A 20473-nucleotide genomic window follows, 5' to 3' on the forward strand; every position below is an offset into this window, starting at 1 on the left:
AAGACTCTAGGGTTGTCTTTTTCTTTTTTTTTAAAATTTTTAAATTTAAACTTAAAACTTTATATATATAACATTTAATATATTTATTAATCGAGCCGAGCCGAGTCGAGTTCGAGTCGAGTCGAGTTGAAATGCCCCCGGTCGAACTTAGCTTGAACTCAACTCAAGCTTCAAATAATTAGCTTGGCTCGGCTTGAATCGGTCATTCAAACTAAGTCAATCCGAGCTTTTCGAGCCGAGTCAAGCGAGCTTTTTGAGCTAGCTTGGCACGTGAACAGTCCTAGTTTTGAGCTTTGGACAGCTCATAGCTCTATGGGTCACTGTGATGTATGACTTTTGTCCACACCATTCATCCATTTGGACATATCATTTAGGGATCCAAGACTCAAGTGGACCACACCGTAAGCCCATCGTTGAAACCTTCATAGGGCCTATTGTTATGTTTATTTGCCATGAGATCATATTTGCTTGTATGAAGGGAAAACACAAATATCCCCTTGATCCAAAACTTCCGTGGCCCAAGATGTTTTCAATAATAGGCATTTCATCCCTTCTATGTGGTCCACTAGAGCCATGGATCTGCCTTGGTTTTTTGATCGGAACCTAAAATGTATGGCAAAATTGATGGACGGTGTGGATAAAGGCCACAGTGTATTAAAGCCTCATTTGGGCGCCACACCAATATCTACGTGTTTTATTCAAACCACCCCCTTATAAATTTCGCTCATTTTAAAGCATGAGCCAAAAATCAAGAGATTCAAATCGCAGGTACACCATATCTTAAGAAACGATGGCGATTGAATACCTACCGTTAATAACTTTCCACGGCCGATTATAATATTTATTTTCCATCCAATACGATGATTATGTCATTTTATGCCCTGTTTCACTTAAAATTTAAATTGGCCTCATTTCTAGGCTAATGCCCTATAATGATATGCCAAAATGTATTTGATGGCTTGGATAAAACACATGTACTACGATGGGCCCCACAGCACCGATCAGTAATGGATGGATCACTACCAAATAGGGGCCTTTTTGATGACCCAATCTATTTCTTTAATAGGCTTACCGTGATTCAGATGAGGTCCTACTGAGAAAAAAAAACAAAAACACTTACCATAAAATATTTCCACCCTTTAGTCATACGGTGGTTGCTGACCGATCATTGTCAATGCAAGAGGCCCAACCACCAAAGGGTTGACAGATTTCAACTGATAGATTTAGTTGATTGACTTTAGACCATCAGTAGCGATACCAGTCATATAAACGGTTCAGATTACTGGAAGATGACCCAGATTCAAAGCATAAACTCGCGATGTATGGGATCAGTTAATCTCACCTAAAATACTGGACCTTCCGGTCATTAGGTGGGCCACACTTGCAAAAACAATTCAAAGATCTTACCAGCCGGTTCACATTCATTGCACGCGTTCCCACATCCAAATCCAATGACCGGCCAGATATATGGACAATAGCGTACTAACACAAGGTGGGTCCCACTTTATGTGCATCGCGGGTCCCACACGCGACGTATTAGCGCCGCTGACGCTGAGAGTAGGATTCGGATGGCAAATAAAATATCACGAGTAGCCAACTTATCAAGCTCAATGGGAATTATTAATATTCGAATTTGAATGGTGTCCTGATGGGCCAGATTGTATTATCAGAGAGCATGGTTTGAGTATCTAGACCGTTGATAGAGAGGAATGCGTAATGAATTGAAGATTAGTATAAAATCACCTAGATTAAAGCACTCCACTAACAGATCCATGGTCTATGAATAAACGGTTTTAATCAAAACACAATGATGGCCCAATGATAGATAATCATTTTAAATTTATTATAATTTTTGCTCTATCCAAGACATATATCATCATATCAACGGTCCCGATAATGAAAATGTGGTCTTCACTTGGACGAAATGGATGCATCAGGACGATACAATTCGTCCTGCTCCACGGTACCACATAAAAAGAGAAAATATATATATAAAAAAAAAAAAATCATCCACCAAGCGAAGCTACGTCCCCGTTCCAAGTTCGAAGCAGCAAAGATTTAAAAAAAAAAAAAAAAACAGAGAAGAATAAAACCCTAACCTCAGCAGAGAAGAAGAGCTCTGCCGCTGCGTATTCCGAATTCCCATCGTACCCTGCCTCGATCCCAGCCGTAGATGGGCGACTCGGACGAGAGTAAGTTCCGTGAAGAATCGGCCCGAGTCGTGGAGCTGGCAAAGGAGCTGCAGGACTCGGCCTCTTCCCACGTCTCCAGGACCTGGAACGAGCAGCAGTCGCTCTGCCAGAGAGCGCTCGCTCTCGAATCCAATATCCAGAAGATCCGATCCTCGATCGAATCCGCTGTCAAAAAAGGGGCTGTCGATCTGTGGGACGCCGAAAAGGTGAGATTTTCTCGTTAATTTATCTCCTTTTTGCAGTAAATTCTCACAAAAAGAAGAAAAACTGCTCTTTATAGATATATTTTTATTTTATTTTGTTTTTATGTGAAGTTGGATGAGGAATTATTCAAGGCGAGATGCATTATCAGCGACGGAGATGTTGCTTCGCTTCTTCCGAGCGAGGCTCAGGGTATTTTCGTAATCTTTTGCTATTCTTTAGTCTTTTAGTTTTCATCAGTAATTTTACTGGGATTGTTGCTGCTGCTGCTGCTGCTGCTAGGTTTGTAGTTTATCGCATCAGAAATGTTATTATGATCTGTGAGTGCTTTGTAGAGTTTCATGAATTGTGAATCAAAATGGTAGTTGTGGACAGTGATCAGGGCCATTGATTTTTTATTTTTATTTTGGTGGGATACTGTATGGATGGCACTGTACGAATCATGATCTGGAAAAGTTAGGCGATCAGGCTATGATAGTCATCTGATTGATGCCTTGGGCGGTAGTCTGTTTTCAACTGGCAAAACTGACTCAAACCAACACGGCTTTTGGCCTATGGCCCATCGGCACAGATCAATGGTCTTGATCACCATATGCCTTTGCCATGTGTAGACAATTTATACAACTTCTATGGAGTGTTCATTGTAGCAATGTTTTGATAAAAAATTATTGCTGGTAACAAGGAAAATAACCACACAAAAGGGATTGTTGTCTTACATAAATTCTCTGTTTATATATATTTTGTGGTGGTAATATGGGTGTGATGATGAAGTCCAGGTAGTTTCTTGAAGATGTTTCTGGGTCCCATCAACGTGCGGGCAACAAGGAAAGATGTTCAGTTGAAAGTAAAAGAGGAGTACAACCATTATAGAGTATGTTCGTTTTACACCCAGTACTGTTATTTTGCGTTTTAAGAATTGTTCAGATCTCTCTAGTTTATAAATCAGTTCTCTTGCATATCATGTGTGCAAATATTATGGAATGAGTGTTATTAATACTTGTTGATTTTAAAAATCTAATCAGTTGCATTGTGTGGGAAGTTTCAAAGTGAATTGAAAATTCAAGTTCAGATATACAGCCTCCTGAATGTTGAATTTGCATTCAAACTAGAACCTGTAGTGGATAGGGCATACAAGAGCTCCAAATCATTTCCATCTTCATATCACCACCACCACCACCACCATCAAACCCTTATTCCAACTGATTGGGGGTGGCTACATAAATCTTGTTCCACCATTCCACTCTATCAAGGACCTTGATATGTCAGATTGTTAGGATTCATGATAAAAGTTGTGGCAAAGTTTCTTGCTTACCAACCTAATGGACTCCTTTATTCAGACTTTGAACCGGCAATGTGAGTGCAAAGCTCCCACAATCGTTATTCATTTCCATCCTCATGTCACTCCCATGATTCCAGTGATTTCGTGTGATGTGAGGATTGTTTTAATTACTAATTGTACCATCTAGAGAGCCTAACTGCTTGTATCCCTTGTCTTTCTTGTGGGATTTCTTAATGTAACTCATTGTCCTCCATCTTTTATTTCAAATCTATAACTTCTAGGCGATCTCTAATGAATGATGGGTCAACCCCACTATCCAAATTAGATCAAGAAGGTCAGACTATTAATGGATGGGTCTGCTTCGCACCTAATGTCTCTATATGCTGACCTTTATTTGCATGCTGATAATGAGATCTATTGGTAGCACTACGTGGTATCATTCACAATGCTCAGAAGCTACATTGGTGAAATCCATTAAGAGGACATTTGCTGGCATGCCCTCTGCCACTGAGTACCATTGTGTGTGATTAAATAAGAAAGAAGCATGCACCACCAGAATGTGGATTGAACAAGAATGATTCGTGCCTTTAGTTCCTTGAAGAATGCTTGTTGGCATACAACTGTTAATCATTCAATAGTCATCAAGGCCATGCTTTCTCCAAGGGAAGCATCATCTTTTTATGGATAACAGTTTATAGAAACAGAAAAGTAACTACCTCTAAAAAAACAGGAAAGTAGTAGAAAAGAAGGGATGCACTCCTACAATATAAGTTACATTTATATCGGAGCAAAACATTTCCCAATATAAAGTTCCAATCAGGATGCTCTGTTAATGGCTAAGGAACTAGCCCTTGTGTCCCTTATATGCAGGAGAAGGAAAAGCTTGAAACTAAGCGCCGCTGCTGATTGCAGAGGAAGGCAGTTCTCCATGGCTGCAAGTGTTCTCTCCGATCCAACTGTTAAGATGCTTCTAATCACTTACCACCTGAAGGTGACCTGTGAGTCTGAAGAAATGCAGAGCCCTTTGAACAACATTTTTTGCTTCTGCCTCAAGCAAATTTAAAGCCACAGCTGGCTGTAGAAGACTTTCTTTAAACTACCCTCCACTTCAATAAGAATACCACCAATCCCACAAGGGCCCGGGCCTCTGGAATAATGGCAGACAAGGAAGAGTTTTGACATCCCCACCATTGTTAGAGGCCTTGGCACTAGGTTTCTGGTGGAATGCAGACACTGGATCCATCACTCAGGGAATCTGCTGTCATCAGCCTTGAGTAGTCACTACACAAAAGATCCAATATAGCGAAGTGCTTTTATTTTGTCAAAACCTCTTTTGATAAGGGGGAGATTATCAGTTTATCAAAAAGCTAAAAAAATTAAAAAAGATAAGGAAATTATCTTGAATAATGTGAAAGTTCCTTTCTTTCCAAATTCCCATAAAATGGCAGAGGGAAGGGATCCAATGCATCTAAGCCTCACCATTCAATAAAAATAAAATCACCATAAGTGGACCACCTCCCAACTTTTAAAGGCATGGAGCTATAGAGTTCCCAGCTTACATTAAGGGCCTGTTTGATTTTTGAGAGCTTGTGTAATTACCCTGTAAATGGGTAATAATTACCATTTCACCCCGTTTGAAAATCAAAGAATTTCTGCCTTGGAAACCGGTTCAAAAGAGGTAGTTTAAATTTGTGGACCCCAATGTGATGTGTATTATATATCCATTCCGTCCATCCGTTTTACCACAATATTTAATTGAACACTTACCGTTAAAAGTTCTTGGGGCCACTGTTTCTTTTGGTGTGGGCCACTTGAGCTTTGGATATGCCTCATTTTTTGGGTCATGCCATAAATTCAGCTGGTATAATGGATGAATGGTGTGGATAAGCAATACGCATCACAGTGGGACCCACAAATATTTTGTGGCCTTCTTGGTTTTTGCGTCTAAAGACCAACTGGTCAAATCAAGCACTGAGAATAGTGCTGTAAATACCAGATGAAATAATTATTACCCATTTACAGGGTATTTACCACTGAATTGAACATTCAAACAAGTCCTAAAGCATTTGAAGAACTTGCACCAAATGAAACTAGCTTCTGAGTGCTCTGAAAGAGATGATTAACTGATTCATCTTCAGCTTTACACATAAAACGAATATTAGGGTTATGGTGATGCCTCTTTTAGAGATTGTCAAAGGTAAAGGATTTTGTTAGCAACTGCAATCCAATGAAACACTGCCACCTAGCGGAATGGTTTATACCCCAAACAGATGCACAAGGACTCTCCTTTTTGGAATTAGAAAATGTTTCTGAAAGGGACTTTGAAGAGAAGGTTCCAGTTGTGGACTGTTCTTAAATGGGTGTAATCTCTCTCTCTCTCTCTCTCTCTCTCTCTCTCTCTCTCTCTCATATATATATAAAGTAATTGATTGGATGTATGCTTCACAGTTATTGGCGTGAATCATCTGGGCTGTTATAAGTTTCTTTCTTTCTTTTTTTTTTTGGGAATTTTCTCTCTTTGTAACTGGGCTGATGCCTAATCATCCTTTTGTTTAGCTTTAATAAAATTTTGTCACGGCTCGAGAAAAAAATCTGTTCTAAGAATGTATTTCGGTCAGTCACTCTTTGAAGGTTATAGAGTGAAATGACCGAGGCTTTATCTCCCACTCAAACATCCTCCTAAAATCTTATATTCCCAATACCCTTCCCGACCTTTTAATTAACCCTTTGCCATTTCCCCTTATTTGACGACATTCCCAATTTTCCGAATGTTCTTCCAATTTTTTTACCGAAAGGTTTTGAAGGGTGATTTCATTTGTGGCTCATATATATCTTGATAAACAAACTGAAATGCTCTATGTCATTTGTGACTGTTTAGTGGCATATCATTCAAGGTTGAATCTGTGACTGAGATTACCCATTTGCCCTGTGATCCTTCTGTTCATCATTGGTGTCTTATGTTGGAGCTCAGCGAGTCAAATGCCTGTCTATCAAGATAGTCCATGAAATGAGTTTCCTCTGAAATGAGGCTTGTCCTTGGTGCTCTTTCCATTGCATTTTGCATGGCCAATTTAGCAATTCTTTATTGCTCTTTTATATTGCAATGTTTAAGAAAATAGTATCTCTCTTAACAAATTTGTAGATGGCTTTGACGGGATTTTTGAGGTTCTATCGTTCAAATCATTGTTAAGAACATGAATAGATGGGACAAATTCTAGCTGTAAGTATATGATTGGGCTTGGGCTATTACAGTCTTATATATATATATAAAGAAGCCACTATGGGGCATCATAGATGGAATCATTGAATTAAACCCCATCTCTTTTGGGACACTTCCATTACACCATGCATATAACACCTTTTGTATTTTAGTTTGAATTTGTAGAGCATGTTTTTTAGCTGTACTATTTCTTGTGGGCAGGATAGAACAGCGATTCTGTTTCTTGTTTTCCCATCGGCACTATTACTTCTAAGATATTGGACCTGGAATGGATGCTTTCCAGTGCTACCAGTTCAGCTATACCAGGTACTCAATATCTGCTATTTCAAATTAGAATTTGCAATTAACTTCTACCCGTAGTTCCTCAATTGCAAATTAGGGCTTGAATTTACCATTTTTCAGGCCTGGCTCTTATTTCTCTACACAAGTTTGGCCTTGCGAGAGAATATCCTGAGAGTAAATGGAAGTGATATTCGTCCATGGTAATGAACTAATACTTGAACTTGCTTTCTGATATTCGTATCATGTTGCCTTCAGGAATTTTATATAATTCTTTAATAGCTCATATGCTAGAGAACATGTTATAATTTTCTAACGGATTCATACTGTGGTATTTACCATGCTAAGGAAATGTTTTCTTCAGCAGTTCCCCTGATCTGGTTTGCAAATTTAACTAGTTCTCATGATTTTTTTAAAAAATATATTTATTTATTTATTTATTATTATTATTATTATTATTATTATTATTATTTGAGATAACCTATTGATTTCTATGCTTTTCTGCAGTATACATATAGCATTTCGTGTTTTATTAGTTGAATGACATGAATAAAATGAGCTTAAGTTGTTTAAAATTTAGACACCAATCTTATGCCACTTGCTTATAGTTTCTTGATTAGTTAGTCATATATGTGGGTGTTTTGTAAAATTTTCACAATGCCCAGGGCATTATGAGTGTATGGCTATTTTTATTTGGGTAGAAGTTTAGTGATGGAGCTGTAGATGAGAATTAGTGGTGGAACTGTATTAAGGAATAGATGAGAATTAGTCACAGAAAGGTGTTGGCATTAGAAATTCACTATCATCTGTTAAACAAGGTTCACATTATTATATGAAAATAGGAATTTATCGGAAGAGGAAATTGTGGAATTGACCGGCTTATTGGATTACTTGAATAAAGTGAGCCCTTTGTCCCAAGATTCGGATTCGATGGTTTGGAGAGCACACCAATCGGGTAGTTTTTCTGTTCACTCACTTAACAGATTGATTTCTGAATCTCCTCGTATCTCTAGGCCTTCCCATCTGTTTCATCATTGATTCCATTGAGCCCCCCCTAGAGTTGTGGCCTTCGTTTGGTTAGTGGGAAGAAAGAGAGTGCTAACCATTGATAACTTACAAAAGAGATCTCTCGTCCTTCCCAACATTTGTTTGATGTGTATGGAGAACGTGGAGACGATTCACCTATTCATTCACAGCTCGTTTGTTCGAAAGCTCTGGGGGGACTTCTTTGTTTACTTTCATATCGATTGGGTCATGCCGAAGATAGTCGAGGATCTCCTATGGGAAATTTGGGAAGGCAATCTAGAGGCTTCTCATGATGGCAATTCTTTGGTCCTTTGAGGAGATCAGAATAGTCCTTGTTTTCGGAGCAAGGGATCTTCTGTGGAAAAGAGGTCATTAGCAAAGTTAAGAGCCCCATTTTGGGTTGGCCATCATCTCTAAATGCAGCAAAGTGCTAATCTCTCTTCTTTTTTTGAGTTGAAGAGTTGGTTTTTGGCGAGCGTTTTAATAAAATTCTATTCTCTCTCTCACAATAAATATATATAAATAATAAAAGAAAGATATTGAAATAAAATAAACAAATAAATAAAATAAAAGAAAGACATTGAGCTTGCATTTCTCCATCATCTTTTTTATAGTTAGTTACCTTTTCTTGAGCAGATTTTTTGCAAGCACTGCGTTCATGCTAAGGTGTTACTCCAAAATCATTTAAAGTGTGGAGCACAGTTAGTTTACTGGTTTATATTCTTTCACGACACCTATGCATACATTTTATGGTAAAGACATTTGAAAATCTCCCAGATTAGCGTTTATTACTTGTGGAAGTGTTTTGCTCAAAAAAAGGAAAAAAAAGGTGGTGGAAGCGTAATCGAAATATCAATTATTCCATGCGTTTTTAGTCATACATACATGTATGACATCATCATCTCAACATTTGTGTGTGCATATACTTTTTTTTTTTTTTTTGAGAGAGAGAGAGAGAGAGAGAGAGAGAGAGAGATTGCATATTCATGTATTCTATATTGAATTTTTAAATTTATAACCAATGCAACTAGCTAAGTTGGCAAGGTATTCAAAATAAACATAAAAATAAATAAATAAATAAATAAAAATCCTATGTTAGCAACATCACAACCATGGATTAGAGCTGTTAGAATGAATATGCCTTTACGCAACTTGTATTTGCTGTTATAACTGTAATAAATGGCTTGGCATTATTTTACTTTTTTGCAAAATGAAATGTTACATTTTAAGATGCAATATGTTTTCAACAAGTTTCATAAAAATCATCTGATAAAATTACCTTCTCTCATTTATTAACAACACGCTAGTTGAAGTCAGGACACTATAAGTTTGACTGATACATCAGTTGAAACTCACCAACTGTAGTTGAACTGAGGCTGAAGAAGGCGGCAGGAAAAAAGAGGACAAGGAAGGTGAGTATGCATGGGTCCACAGTTGTTGATGCCCCAAGGACTTTCATGCCTGAATCCTGATAAGCACCTAGAATTTTTCTGAGACACTTATGCCACCCTACATGTAGTGCCCTGCAATATAGACTTAGGACATGTAAATGGATTCACACACACCGTTTACTACAAACATACATGATAGAGTGCAGGTGATGTCACAAAGGTACACAATGCAGGATCATCGTCTCATCGCCATATGTTTGGCATGACAGATAATGATCCCTGGTTAGAAAATCTTTTCCTCGTATAAAATCTATCATTTCTCCTGCAGGTTACAATTCAGCTTCATCTATCTTCTTATTTTAGATTCCCTTGTCTTTTATTGGCGTCTTCTTTTTTTCTTTTTTAAATTGAAGAGAACTCATGAAGAATATATCTGAAATGTTTCTGTATTCCAACGTCATGAATGGGATTGCTAATGGTCTGTTGATTTATTATGCAAATTAATGTGACATGGATCTGAATCACCAATAATGTGGGATCCCTCTTCAACCATCTATTGTAGTAAGGGAGTTTCCTGCAATCTGAATTGTCTAGGGAGTAAGTTCCACAAAAAGTGATAATTGTACCATGGTGTATTGAACTTCTGATCCTATTTCGTTCTCTTTGGCCCAAGTCTTGTGAAGGGAACTATTACCTGTCAAATTATCAATTGTAAAGATGTCACTGAAACCTACCTGATGTACCAAGCTATTATTTTCCACCATCTCCTTGTATGCCACTGCAACTGGCCATTTATATTAATGGAAAGGATAGGAAATCATAGAACATATTCCTCTTTAAACCACCTACTTATGATCAGTAAACCCCACATTGCTCCACCATAACATGATACTTTCTTTCATTTTCACACTAGTATTTCCCCCCATGTATATATGTTTAAAACCATCCTCTTTGTGCTTCTGTAGGTGGATATACCATCATTATTGTGCTATGCTGATGGCACTTGTCAGTCTCACATGGGAGATTAAAGGGGAACCTGATTGTTCTCGCAAGCAGGTTACTACTTCCCATTATTTTCTGATCACAGTATTTGCTCTTGATTCCAACCGATTCCATTTTATGCAGAAAGGGGTACAACTATTTTTGGCATGGGCTATGATGCAAGGTGTTGCAATGCTGCTACAGAACAGATACCAGCGCCAAAGACTGTATACTCGTATTGCATTAGGAAAGGTACTGTTTCACACCGTTGAAAAAAAGAAGGTTCTTTTTATGATTATAGTTGTACTCCGTGTATGTTGAACATGTGTGTTGGTGTCAGACACCCTCACAGTGGTTGGGATGAGAACTTCTGGAAACTGAATTTTCTGACATGTCCATACAAATCTATACGGGGTGTCAGAGACTGGCTCCTACAAGTGACAGACTGACATGTCAATAAAACCCTTACCCATCATAACTTGGGGACAAAAGAACAAGGGAAGGCATTATGGGCAGACTGTGACAAAATTGTTAATTTTTTTCCTAAGGCATTAGGGGCAGACTGTTACAAAATTGTTAAATTTTTTTCTTTTTAATATAACCAACTTTTCAGAGAGAAAATTTCCCGACTAATTCACGCATTATTAAATACTTCACAAATTATTCACACTTGATGTATATGTGAATAGTGCTCAAATTATTTGCGAATAATTTATAAACTACTCAACAAGTTAAGAAAATTACAAGAACCTCAATAAAAATGTAGTTTTTCCCCCTTTTTGAGGAAACTTTCCTGGCTTTTCCTTGAAATCTTCTCTCTCTCTCTCTCTCTCTCTCTCTCTCTCTCTCTCTCTCTCTCTGAATTGCAAAAAACTGTCTTGCCGAGCTACCATACCTGAACCTTTTAGCATTTGGGGCAGCAGCCCAGCAAAAGAAAGGACCCCTTTTTCCCTTCCAACACAACCTTCTTCTCTTCTTCTCTTCTTTTACTTCAATTTTCTTCTATGTACAATATCATTGCCTCTTTGAGTAGCTCTATGTATATTGTGGTTCTTCCACTTTTATTAGCATCTGGCTTAGTTAGGAGGCATAGATTGATGAAGAGATATCGAGGTCATTCCTCTCTGAATTTTTCTTTGCTTGGGCCTTTTTGAGGGGACTTTAAGATATTCCAATTTATTGTCCCCCAAGCAGCCTTAGACATTTCATTTATTTTAATATTTTCAGAAGGTAATATCTTTGATATAGTTGTATATTTATTTTGGTCAGATTCAAGTTTGGATTATATTATCAAAAATAAAAAAATAAAAAAATTGTTGCCTCTCGAATAACTGGATGCAGAAGACTAGTCTTTGTTCAGTTCAGACAGTGGCACACATTAAGGGGGTGTCTTTCGCACCCACCCCGAATCGTTTTGAGGGGAAGGAACGAGTAGCCTAACAGTTCCTTTCCTAGATAGTTTCGGATATCCTTTGTAAGAGTAACCCTAGCATCACACCTAAACTACATGTACGAGATCTTTATTAACAACCAGATTACATTTGCACCATCGTGGTTTTAAGACGGACGAGTCCCATGCAACTCCTCCAAGCTGGCTTGTAATTCATTGGACCTGATACAAACTGAGAATCTGGGTCTTAAAATGCAGGTAGACTTGGGCCAACTCAGAGAAGTCGTTACAGACTCAAGTGATCCTTAATTTATTTTTGGGGGCATTTGGTTGTCTTTTTTCTTCCATACATTTTTGTCAATCTTGCTTGGGCATCCTATTAGTAGGATAACAGATAAAATACAACGGTGGTCCACTAGGGAAGGCCAAAGAATGGATGGCTTAGATCTTCTAAGTTCCAATTTAGGAAATTCTTGGGGCACGGTCCATCTGTGGGGAGCAGATTTGATCATTGTGTCTTGTGTCTATTTTTTTTTTTTTTTTTGCTTTTTCTTTATGAGAGAGATAATAGCAATTTATTCAAAAGTGTGCCAAGCCCGCGGAAGAAACTGCACCTTGTGTCTTGCCACTTGCCAATGGATGCTGAACTAAAAATGTGAGCAATCAAAAGAGCAACACTATGGAGGCAAGGCGAATGATCACATACAGCCCACAACACGTCACATGTGTACGAACTTTAATGCATTTTCCTCCATCTCATGTGTTTATGACATTCAAGTTGTGCAAGAGGTGGGCCCCACTATGAGGATCAATGTGTGTCAAAATCAGGCCAATCCACTTGTCCAGTAAGCCATGCCATCAAACAAATGAAAGACCAATGATCTTATGCAACTTATAGGTGTGGTCCGCATGATGAGTGGCTTAATCTGATTTTCATCCGGGGTGACCTTCATGATGATTCTAACATTGTTCGTTGCTCAGATGTCTTACACATGTAACACTTTACACTATAGAAGCCCAACATGTTTGTCACTATGTGATCATTTGTCCACATGGAATGGTGTGCATGCATTGATTCAACGGTGGGATTGTCCAATCATTGTGTTTTTTAGGCTAATGTGCAGTGTACAACTTGTGGTACGGTATTATCTTTCCTGCCAAGATGCCACTTGTTTAGAAAATCAGAACAGTGAAAACAATAAGCCCCACCATCAAGATAACCCTAAGAAATCAGGCTGATTCGCTCATTAGGTAGACCACAAATTTATGTTGAGTCAAACTCTCAGTTGTCTATTGATTCCAATGGCATGGTGTACCTGATGAGTAGACTCGCTTGATTTTTTGCCTGATGGTCTTCATGGTGGGGCCTAATGTTTCCATGGTACTATTTTTAAAGATTCTCTTTTTTCTTTGTAAATGTAGAAAAAGGGGGCGACTCTCTTCTTGAGCCCACAAAATGACATGTTTAGAAGATTTTCAATGACAACGAGGGATACTTTATCCCTTCCAAACATATTTAAGATAATTTCCTAATTAATATGTTAAACTTTATAACAACCTTTTCATACTTTTTAATACCTTGACTACCCTTCTCTAGTGTTATTGGTGTAGGTAGTTGATATCATTCACTCTATCACTGCACATATGGTGTGACCATGCTAACAGGATTCACATGAGTGAGGTGGAAAGGAGGCCATGTTATGCATATCAACAAGGCATGTGTGAGTTTATTCATCAAGAGGCATATCTTGGTCATTCCTTGTCCCAAAGATCAGGTTGGTCCACTCATCAACTGGGTTAATATGCTTGAAAAAAAAATTGTTTGGGAGAATTTGACCATCGATCTCTATTCAATGTAGATTTGTGGCCTGTCCAAGGGAAGTTCAGTGGGAGCCCTACATGATAAATGACCTAGATCTCGCAGAAGGTTTTCATGTTACCATGAGTGCGAGGTCCTATCTATCTCAATCATGAGTGTAGTTCCCATTTCTCTTGTGGCATACATATAAGAGATGTGGATTGTTTGTCATTGGGCTTATTGTGAATAGTTACAATGAGAAGCCCTACCATCAGTTACATTCCAGTGACAAAAGGTGGGGATTGTTTGACCGCTGAGATTTTTTTAATTATGACCTATCTAAGCTAGGGATCGACAGATGCAGAAGGTCAAGAAACGTTAGCTAAATTACAGTGCTATTCTACCGTATGCAATGTGTTCGTGGAAGGTAAAGTCGAAGTTTGGAATTGCATGTAAAAGGTAAAGAGTAACTAAACTACAGCAGAGGGGCAATTGATGTATTACAGAATGTGTAAAGTGAATTGTAATTATTATTTTTAAATCTTAACTAGCAAAGATGAGTTGTGTTTTTTAAAATCGTAGTTACTCTTGCAAAGTATCCTTAGTAAGTTGGAATATGGATGCAATAATCTGTCACTGAAATTTTTTTGACCATCCCATTGTGGTTTCATAAAGTGTGGCATTCCTGATCGAAGTTATGTCAAAGTAGGGCTGTTTTTTTTTTTTTTTGTAATTTTCCCCTATTCATATGTTAGAATATCTCAAAATTAGAAAATGATAATGCGAACCCAAAAAAATGAATTTTTTATTTTATTTATTTATTTTTGTGGAAAATTTACAAAAATAATACTAAGACCTGACAATTAATTATTCACATGTAAACAGTACCAAAAATAAAAACCAGAAATTACTGTAATCCATTGAGCATGTCTGGGAGTGTCAAACATGTGTATCCATGTCAAATTGCCAACACAGCATGAAACCTAAAAAGTGTTGTGTCCTTGTCCATCATCATATTTTCTTGGCTTTAAAAAAAAAAAAGAAGCTCTGGACAGACTCGTTAGCGCTTAATGTGTTACTGTTTTGGTCTATTGGATCCAGTGCCTTATAATTTACCTGCAATTTTACTCTCTGATTTAGAAACTGTTATTGCTAGCCAGCCAGCTGACTTACATTCTTATATAACTTTCTGCCTGTACAAAATACAATCGAGTTCTTATTTCTGTGAAGGTCTTCACTTATGTCTTGGCATTTTCATGATATCTACAGGCAAGGCGAATGGATGTTGTGTGGGGAGAAACTGCTGGCGTGGAAGGTCAATTGTGGCTGTTATACCCCATCCTTTTCATTTTGCAGGTGATTGAAGCTGTGAACTAGTAATTTTCAGAATCCATACTGCTATCTAACTTCATCTAGGGAAGTTTCCAATTCCTTGACAGATGTTTGAATTTTCAGAACAATATGATCATGACCTCATCTAGGGAAATTTCCAATACCTTGACAGTTGTTTGAATTGTCAGAACAATATGATCATCTGCCTAGGGATGTGTAGTGTCCTCGTGCTTTGAATTTGTACAAGTGGGGTCTATGTTTTGGCAATCCACAGCATTGGTTGCATCCAATTGTTTGCCTTTTTTTTCCATCGAGTGTAGACTGTAGCTGTATTTTCATTCCCTACCATGGAGGGTCAGATTGTCCATTGACAAGATTTTTTGGGCATGGTTCATCCATGACGAGGATGCTGGATCTACAATTTGAATCACCTAACATGGTTGCACTTACACGTTATCAGGATCTGAGGACACTGCATATTGATGACTGGCTTGCATGTGGTGACACGATACAGTGTTGGACATGGACCTATCATTCTTGGGTCATGTTTGAGTTTTTAGGATGGTGTGTTTGGGCAGGGCCCACTTTTTTTTTAATTATCAGAGGGTGGTGAGCTTCAATAACAGCAGATACGATTGAGTGTGGAACCATATCATCCCCCAACCATACAGACTTATTAGAGAAACATGAATGTGGATATAGATAATCATATATGTGGTCTTGGCATTAATAAAAAAGATGAGTGGCTCAGTTACAAGGATGCTTTTGTTTGCTGTGACAGTTGAAAATAGATTGATGAAATTTAAATTTTCAATGACAGCGACATTGTGATCAAGGAAAGAAAACAGTTGCAGCTAAAATAGAAATCCCACTTATATTTCTTGGTGTTTGGACTTAATTTCAGGGTTTCGAAGCATACATTGGACTATTGCTGCTTAAGACTGCTTTGGTTGGCGTTGTTTCTGAGTGGCAGGTATGAAATAATGGGATAACTGGAACTGTTACCCATGTGTCAAGCTGGCAGTTGGAACATCCAAGCTGTCCATTAGGTGGGCCCATCGTGTAGATGCCCTGGTCCTAAAATAGCCCATTCTACATGTCGGGTTGACCAGTGCTCTGCAACAAAATGGGCATGCATAAAAGAACTCTTGCATTTTTTAAAAAAGCTTTCACCCATCCCATTGTTCTGTATGTTGTAGCCCACCTGATGAGCAGAGGCTCCTGGTTCTTGGTATTTTGTACATGTAGCAATGACAGCATGTAAAAGTGCTGTGATCTACACGTGAAGAATTAGTAAACCTTTGTTTTAATAGTGTCTAACAATGTCTATGGATGTCATGTGCACTCACATGGAAATGGTATTTTGATTCTGTAACAGGTAATAGTTTGTGGCTTGCTACTGGTAGTGATGGCAGTCGGCAACTTTGTAAATACAGTGCAGACTCTGATGGCAAAATCAAGGTTCAAAGCGAAGATGAAGAGAAGTAAGAGTAAGCAGGAGTTACATCAAGGCTCTCCACCTGGCAATTCGAGACTTGGGAGACTGTCATGAGCTAAAGGGAGTGCAAAGTTCTCGTCAGAGCGCCTCCAAAGCATCCATCTTAGGAGGTTAGTGAATCGAGCTGAGGAAATGAAAATCACCTTTGTAATATTCGATTTTGTTCGTTGAAAAGTAACCACTGTCATGCTTTCCATCTTGACAGTGGAGTGTATGAAAATTCAAGGTAAGGAATAGTTCCCACTGCAAGATTTTTTATTTTTTTTCTTAATCTAGTTTGTTGTTTTGCATTTTTCATTATAAGGCCTGGGTTTGAAGCTTCAGAATCTCATATTGAGCACAAACTGAATCAGAATACCATCTAAATATTGCTGGTCTTCTTGCACTGTAATTTTGTCACTAATCCATAGGAGTTCATCACCCTTATAAATTCTAGAGCTCAAGCAGCTGTAAGACCTCTGTTTGGGTGTACCCTGGAAGAGGGGGAATTGTGGCCCGACCCGGGTGCATTTTTCAGAGACAGCAGACCTTTTGGTGCATTCTGCAGAGCTTTGTGGTCAAGGCACCCCATTTTGCAGAAACCACTCTGAAATAAAAATGCTGGTAGAGGGTCGTCATTTGGACTGGCAGACAAACGGACGCTCCAAACAGTGCCTTGCCGTTACAAATTGCATCTATCTTGATCATCATTCCAGGAGCTCTTGGCTACAGAATTTCCCTTCTTCTTAAACCAATTTTACACCTATGACCATCGAATTCCAAGGCCACTTTCAGATCTTTGTCCTCAAGCTTTTGTTGTGCTTTGACAGGTCGAAAGGTTTTGGCACTTACGAAGATTGGAGCTCCATGAATCTTGCCCGTACAAGTAAAAAGGGGTGGCTCAGGCCTTTGATCAGTTACATTGGTGATCAGCATGAGAAGGAAAAGGATGTTGGTGCCAGATGTGGAGTTTGTTTTGCCTTTATTAAGGCTCAGGATGGCCATCATTTGTTTTGCCCCATTGGACCCGAATGCGGAGGTGTTGGTCTGATGATTTGAAGCGCCATGTTCTCAGTATGACCGTACCCATACAGACATTGTTCAAACAAATTAAAAAAAAAAACTTAAATAATGATCCGAAGCTTTGATTTTGAACGTAATAGATTCCTACCGATTTTTTTTTATTTTTTTGGTTTTGTTTCAATTTTTTGAGTGACGTAATTTTCTTACAGCGTATAATCTATGAGATGGACGCTCTTGATGACAATCTCAGCATGTGAGAACCAATTGGTTGACACATGATGGCATATCTGGAGTTTTGCTAGAGTTAAAAGGAGGCAAAAATGAACCCAGCGACTCCGCCTGTGAAAGTGATAGAATGTAAGAGTAAGACCAGATTTTCCAAGAAAAAGATTAAAGAGATTCCTCTTTAATAAACAAATGATAAGAACCAAGGATGAGATATTTTTTCTAGGCCATTCCCTGAGTTGCAGGGGGTTGCTTTCCAGGAATTTCAGGGACGGGATTACATCATTAGATGAAATGTCCTGATCTTAAAGGTGGGGCACATGCTCCATTGCCCCAGACCGTTGATCTGATAGAACCCACCATGTAGATGGGACATCCTAATGATCTCGCACATTGGGAGAACCTAACCCTTATCAGCAGTGAGACTTTTAAGTACTGCAACGGTCCAGGGAAGACCAAAAGATTGGAATGCTATGACTTTGCCTACTGGGTATTTTCTCGGTGATCCTCCAGGGCCATTAATGGGCCAGGCCAGGCGTCATTGAAATCAAACAATAGGCCTGGTCTATACTGTTCCAGCCCATTGACAGCTCCGATCTATACATGGCGAGTGCCATCAGGTGAACATCTGGATTACCAAGGGGGTAATATCCGGAGCTAGAAAATCCATTGGACTCTCCATGGGCTTAAAATTGGAAGACGCAGGAGAGATTGCAGCACCAAAGCACCCAATTCGTCCCATATCACACCCGCCACACCAGGTATTACCTCACTACTGATCAAACCGTTCATGCAGGGCCCCCACTGTGGATTGAGCATACCATAAATTGGTATTGGTTGGATGACTTGATGGACACGCCATGGTTCGGAACGGATGGCACGGGGGATTCTGGGACTAGGAAAAACATGTTGCATCCACTTCCAACCTAGAGTGATCGGACCAGTTGCAACACCTAACGCAACCTGCAACAACACCCCTGGCAGGTTTCGTAACTGTCTTAACTCCTCGGGTTTTCAGTTTGTGGAAGAGTGATGGCCTATGTAATCCAAACACTATCTGCAAAGAGGGTTAAGAAAAAAATATTATCCTAGTAGAGCATTCAACTAAGAAGAACACATTCTCTAGCTACAATTTTCCAATCCGGGAAAGTTTGTACATGGGCCAGCCAAATGAGAGACCCATTGCTATCGTTTGATTTCGATTGATTGCTGAATCATGACTTTATTGATTAAGAGGCCGGCTGGGGGGAGTGGAAGAACCTGCCATGGCCTAACTATAACAGGCCACCTTTGCACATCAGATGCATGGCCTGCAGTGAAAAGCAAAGGCCTCCCTTCGTGAAAGGATTTTATTGCCCTTTGTGAAAAACAGGAACTTCCCTTCATGAAATGATTGTTGCCCTTTTAACTAAGTGGGGGGGGGGGGTTACAAGCCATTCGCATCCCATAATTGTACGGTACCTCGTTAAAAAAGTACAAATAGCACGAGAAAAAGTGCAATGGATTCTTTATGGCCCTTGAGCTTTCCAGCGGGAGATTTGTGTAGGGGTGTACATTGAGTTGAGCTCGACTCGGCTCGGCTTGGTTCGGTCAACAGCTCGGGCCGAGTTTGAGCCAAGATCGAGCCGAGTTTGCCATTGAAGCATTTCCACAAACACCTGAACTGCAACTTCAAAAACCCACTGTTTTATAAACAGAGGCAATGGTTTTCCAGGTGTTTTATCAAACACCTTCTAAGTAACATAAAAACTAAAAAAAAAGAGAGAACAAAGGTATTTGTTTAATGTACATACCTTGCTTGCCACCGGCTAAACCTTCTTGGAAAGCAGGAGATTCCAAAAAAGAATTGTTAGGACTTGGGCAAGAGTATCTCTTAGTAACTTAAAGAGCCTAAGAATAAGAGAAAGCTGAAAGACACTCAGTTCATCTATTTGTTACTCATGAGACCTCAAGGTGTGGTGACAAGTGCATCCCTGTGAAGGAACATACCAAGTGATCTCTTCCCATTGACATTGTAGCATGTTAGAGTAATCTGGACCAGCATAGAGCCTTTTCAAATGTTCTCAGTTTCGCACTCTAGCTGAAATATCTTCTTGTTGCCCCAAGAGTGTAAAACTGTTACAATGGCTCAGGCCACAAGCCACATTTCGTTGAGTCATTTTATCAAACAGTTGGTGAGCAACATCAATGGCAAAGTAACCGAGTCACCAAACTGGTTCGATCCGAGTTCGATTCGAGCCGAGCCAGGGCCTGCTCGAACTCATTTTCGAGCTCAAAAAATCAGCTCGACTCGGCTCAAACTCAGCTTCCGACCTGGTCGAATCAAGCTTTTTTGAGTCGAGTCGAGCTAGCTCGGTTCGCATACACCCCTAGATTTGTGTAGCCGTTTTGCCCGATATTTCCAACTTCCAAGTACCGCATATGGCATCCAAAGATAGTCTGTGAAACTCTAAAAAAAGATGATAAGATTTGCCATTCCATAAAGAGCCATGCTAGCCTCTAACTTGCACACCCTGAACAACGTGGGTGGAACTTTAATGAGATCCATCCCATCCATCAAGTACACTGCCTCATGTTCTCCTTTGAACCCAAATATCACGACCACCCAGAACTCAATTAGGCCACGCCCTAGGAAAAGGATGGTATGGGCTCCCACCAT

The 20473-nt window shown here is 39.2% G+C and overlaps 1 protein-coding gene and 1 non-coding gene across 6 annotated transcripts; both read left to right on the top strand.

The window, feature by feature from the left end:
• The first annotated feature begins 2008 nt into the window (after positions 1-2008).
• LOC131233643 (uncharacterized) lies at positions 2009-17726 on the top strand. Of its 5 annotated transcripts, none has more exons than XR_009165310.1 (11): positions 2014-2398; positions 2507-2585; positions 3170-3264; positions 7094-7198; positions 7295-7374; positions 10554-10644; positions 10714-10821; positions 15027-15113; positions 15994-16062; positions 16468-16813; positions 17397-17726. XR_009165310.1 is itself a non-coding variant. In XM_058230429.1 (10 exons), exons 1-10 carry the CDS (start codon positions 2174-2176, stop codon positions 16639-16641), a joined length of 1113 nt encoding a protein of 370 aa, XP_058086412.1. In that variant the 5' UTR covers positions 2014-2173; the 3' UTR covers positions 16642-16836. The 5 variants fall into 5 exon arrangements, 2 of the variants coding, with proteins under 2 accessions (XP_058086413.1, XP_058086412.1); XR_009165309.1 differs by having other exon boundaries at positions 16468-16697; XR_009165311.1 differs by lacking the exon at positions 17397-17726 and adding an exon at positions 16892-16972.
• On the top strand, positions 11639-11775 carry LOC131234221 (small nucleolar RNA U19). Its single transcript, XR_009165628.1, has one exon. It is a non-coding gene; the product is annotated as a small nucleolar RNA U19 (small nucleolar RNA).
• Positions 17727-20473: the final 2747 nt, after the last annotated feature.

Source organism: Magnolia sinica, chromosome 18 (assembly GCF_029962835.1).
Source record: "Magnolia sinica isolate HGM2019 chromosome 18, MsV1, whole genome shotgun sequence".
NCBI classification, from domain to species: Eukaryota; Viridiplantae; Streptophyta; class Magnoliopsida; order Magnoliales; family Magnoliaceae; genus Magnolia; species Magnolia sinica.

Excerpts from the sequence above, each read along its gene's own strand:
- LOC131233643 (XM_058230429.1), top strand. The coding sequence starts at position 2,174 with ATGGGCGACTCGGACGAGAGTAAGTTCCGTGAAGAATCGGCCCGAGTC. Across the intron at positions 15,114-15,993 it reads CCATCCTTTTCATTTTGCAG|GGTTTCGAAGCATACATTGG; the intron begins GTGATTGAAGCT and ends ACTTAATTTCAG. Across the intron at positions 16,063-16,467 it reads GCGTTGTTTCTGAGTGGCAG|GTAATAGTTTGTGGCTTGCT; the intron begins GTATGAAATAAT and ends ATTCTGTAACAG.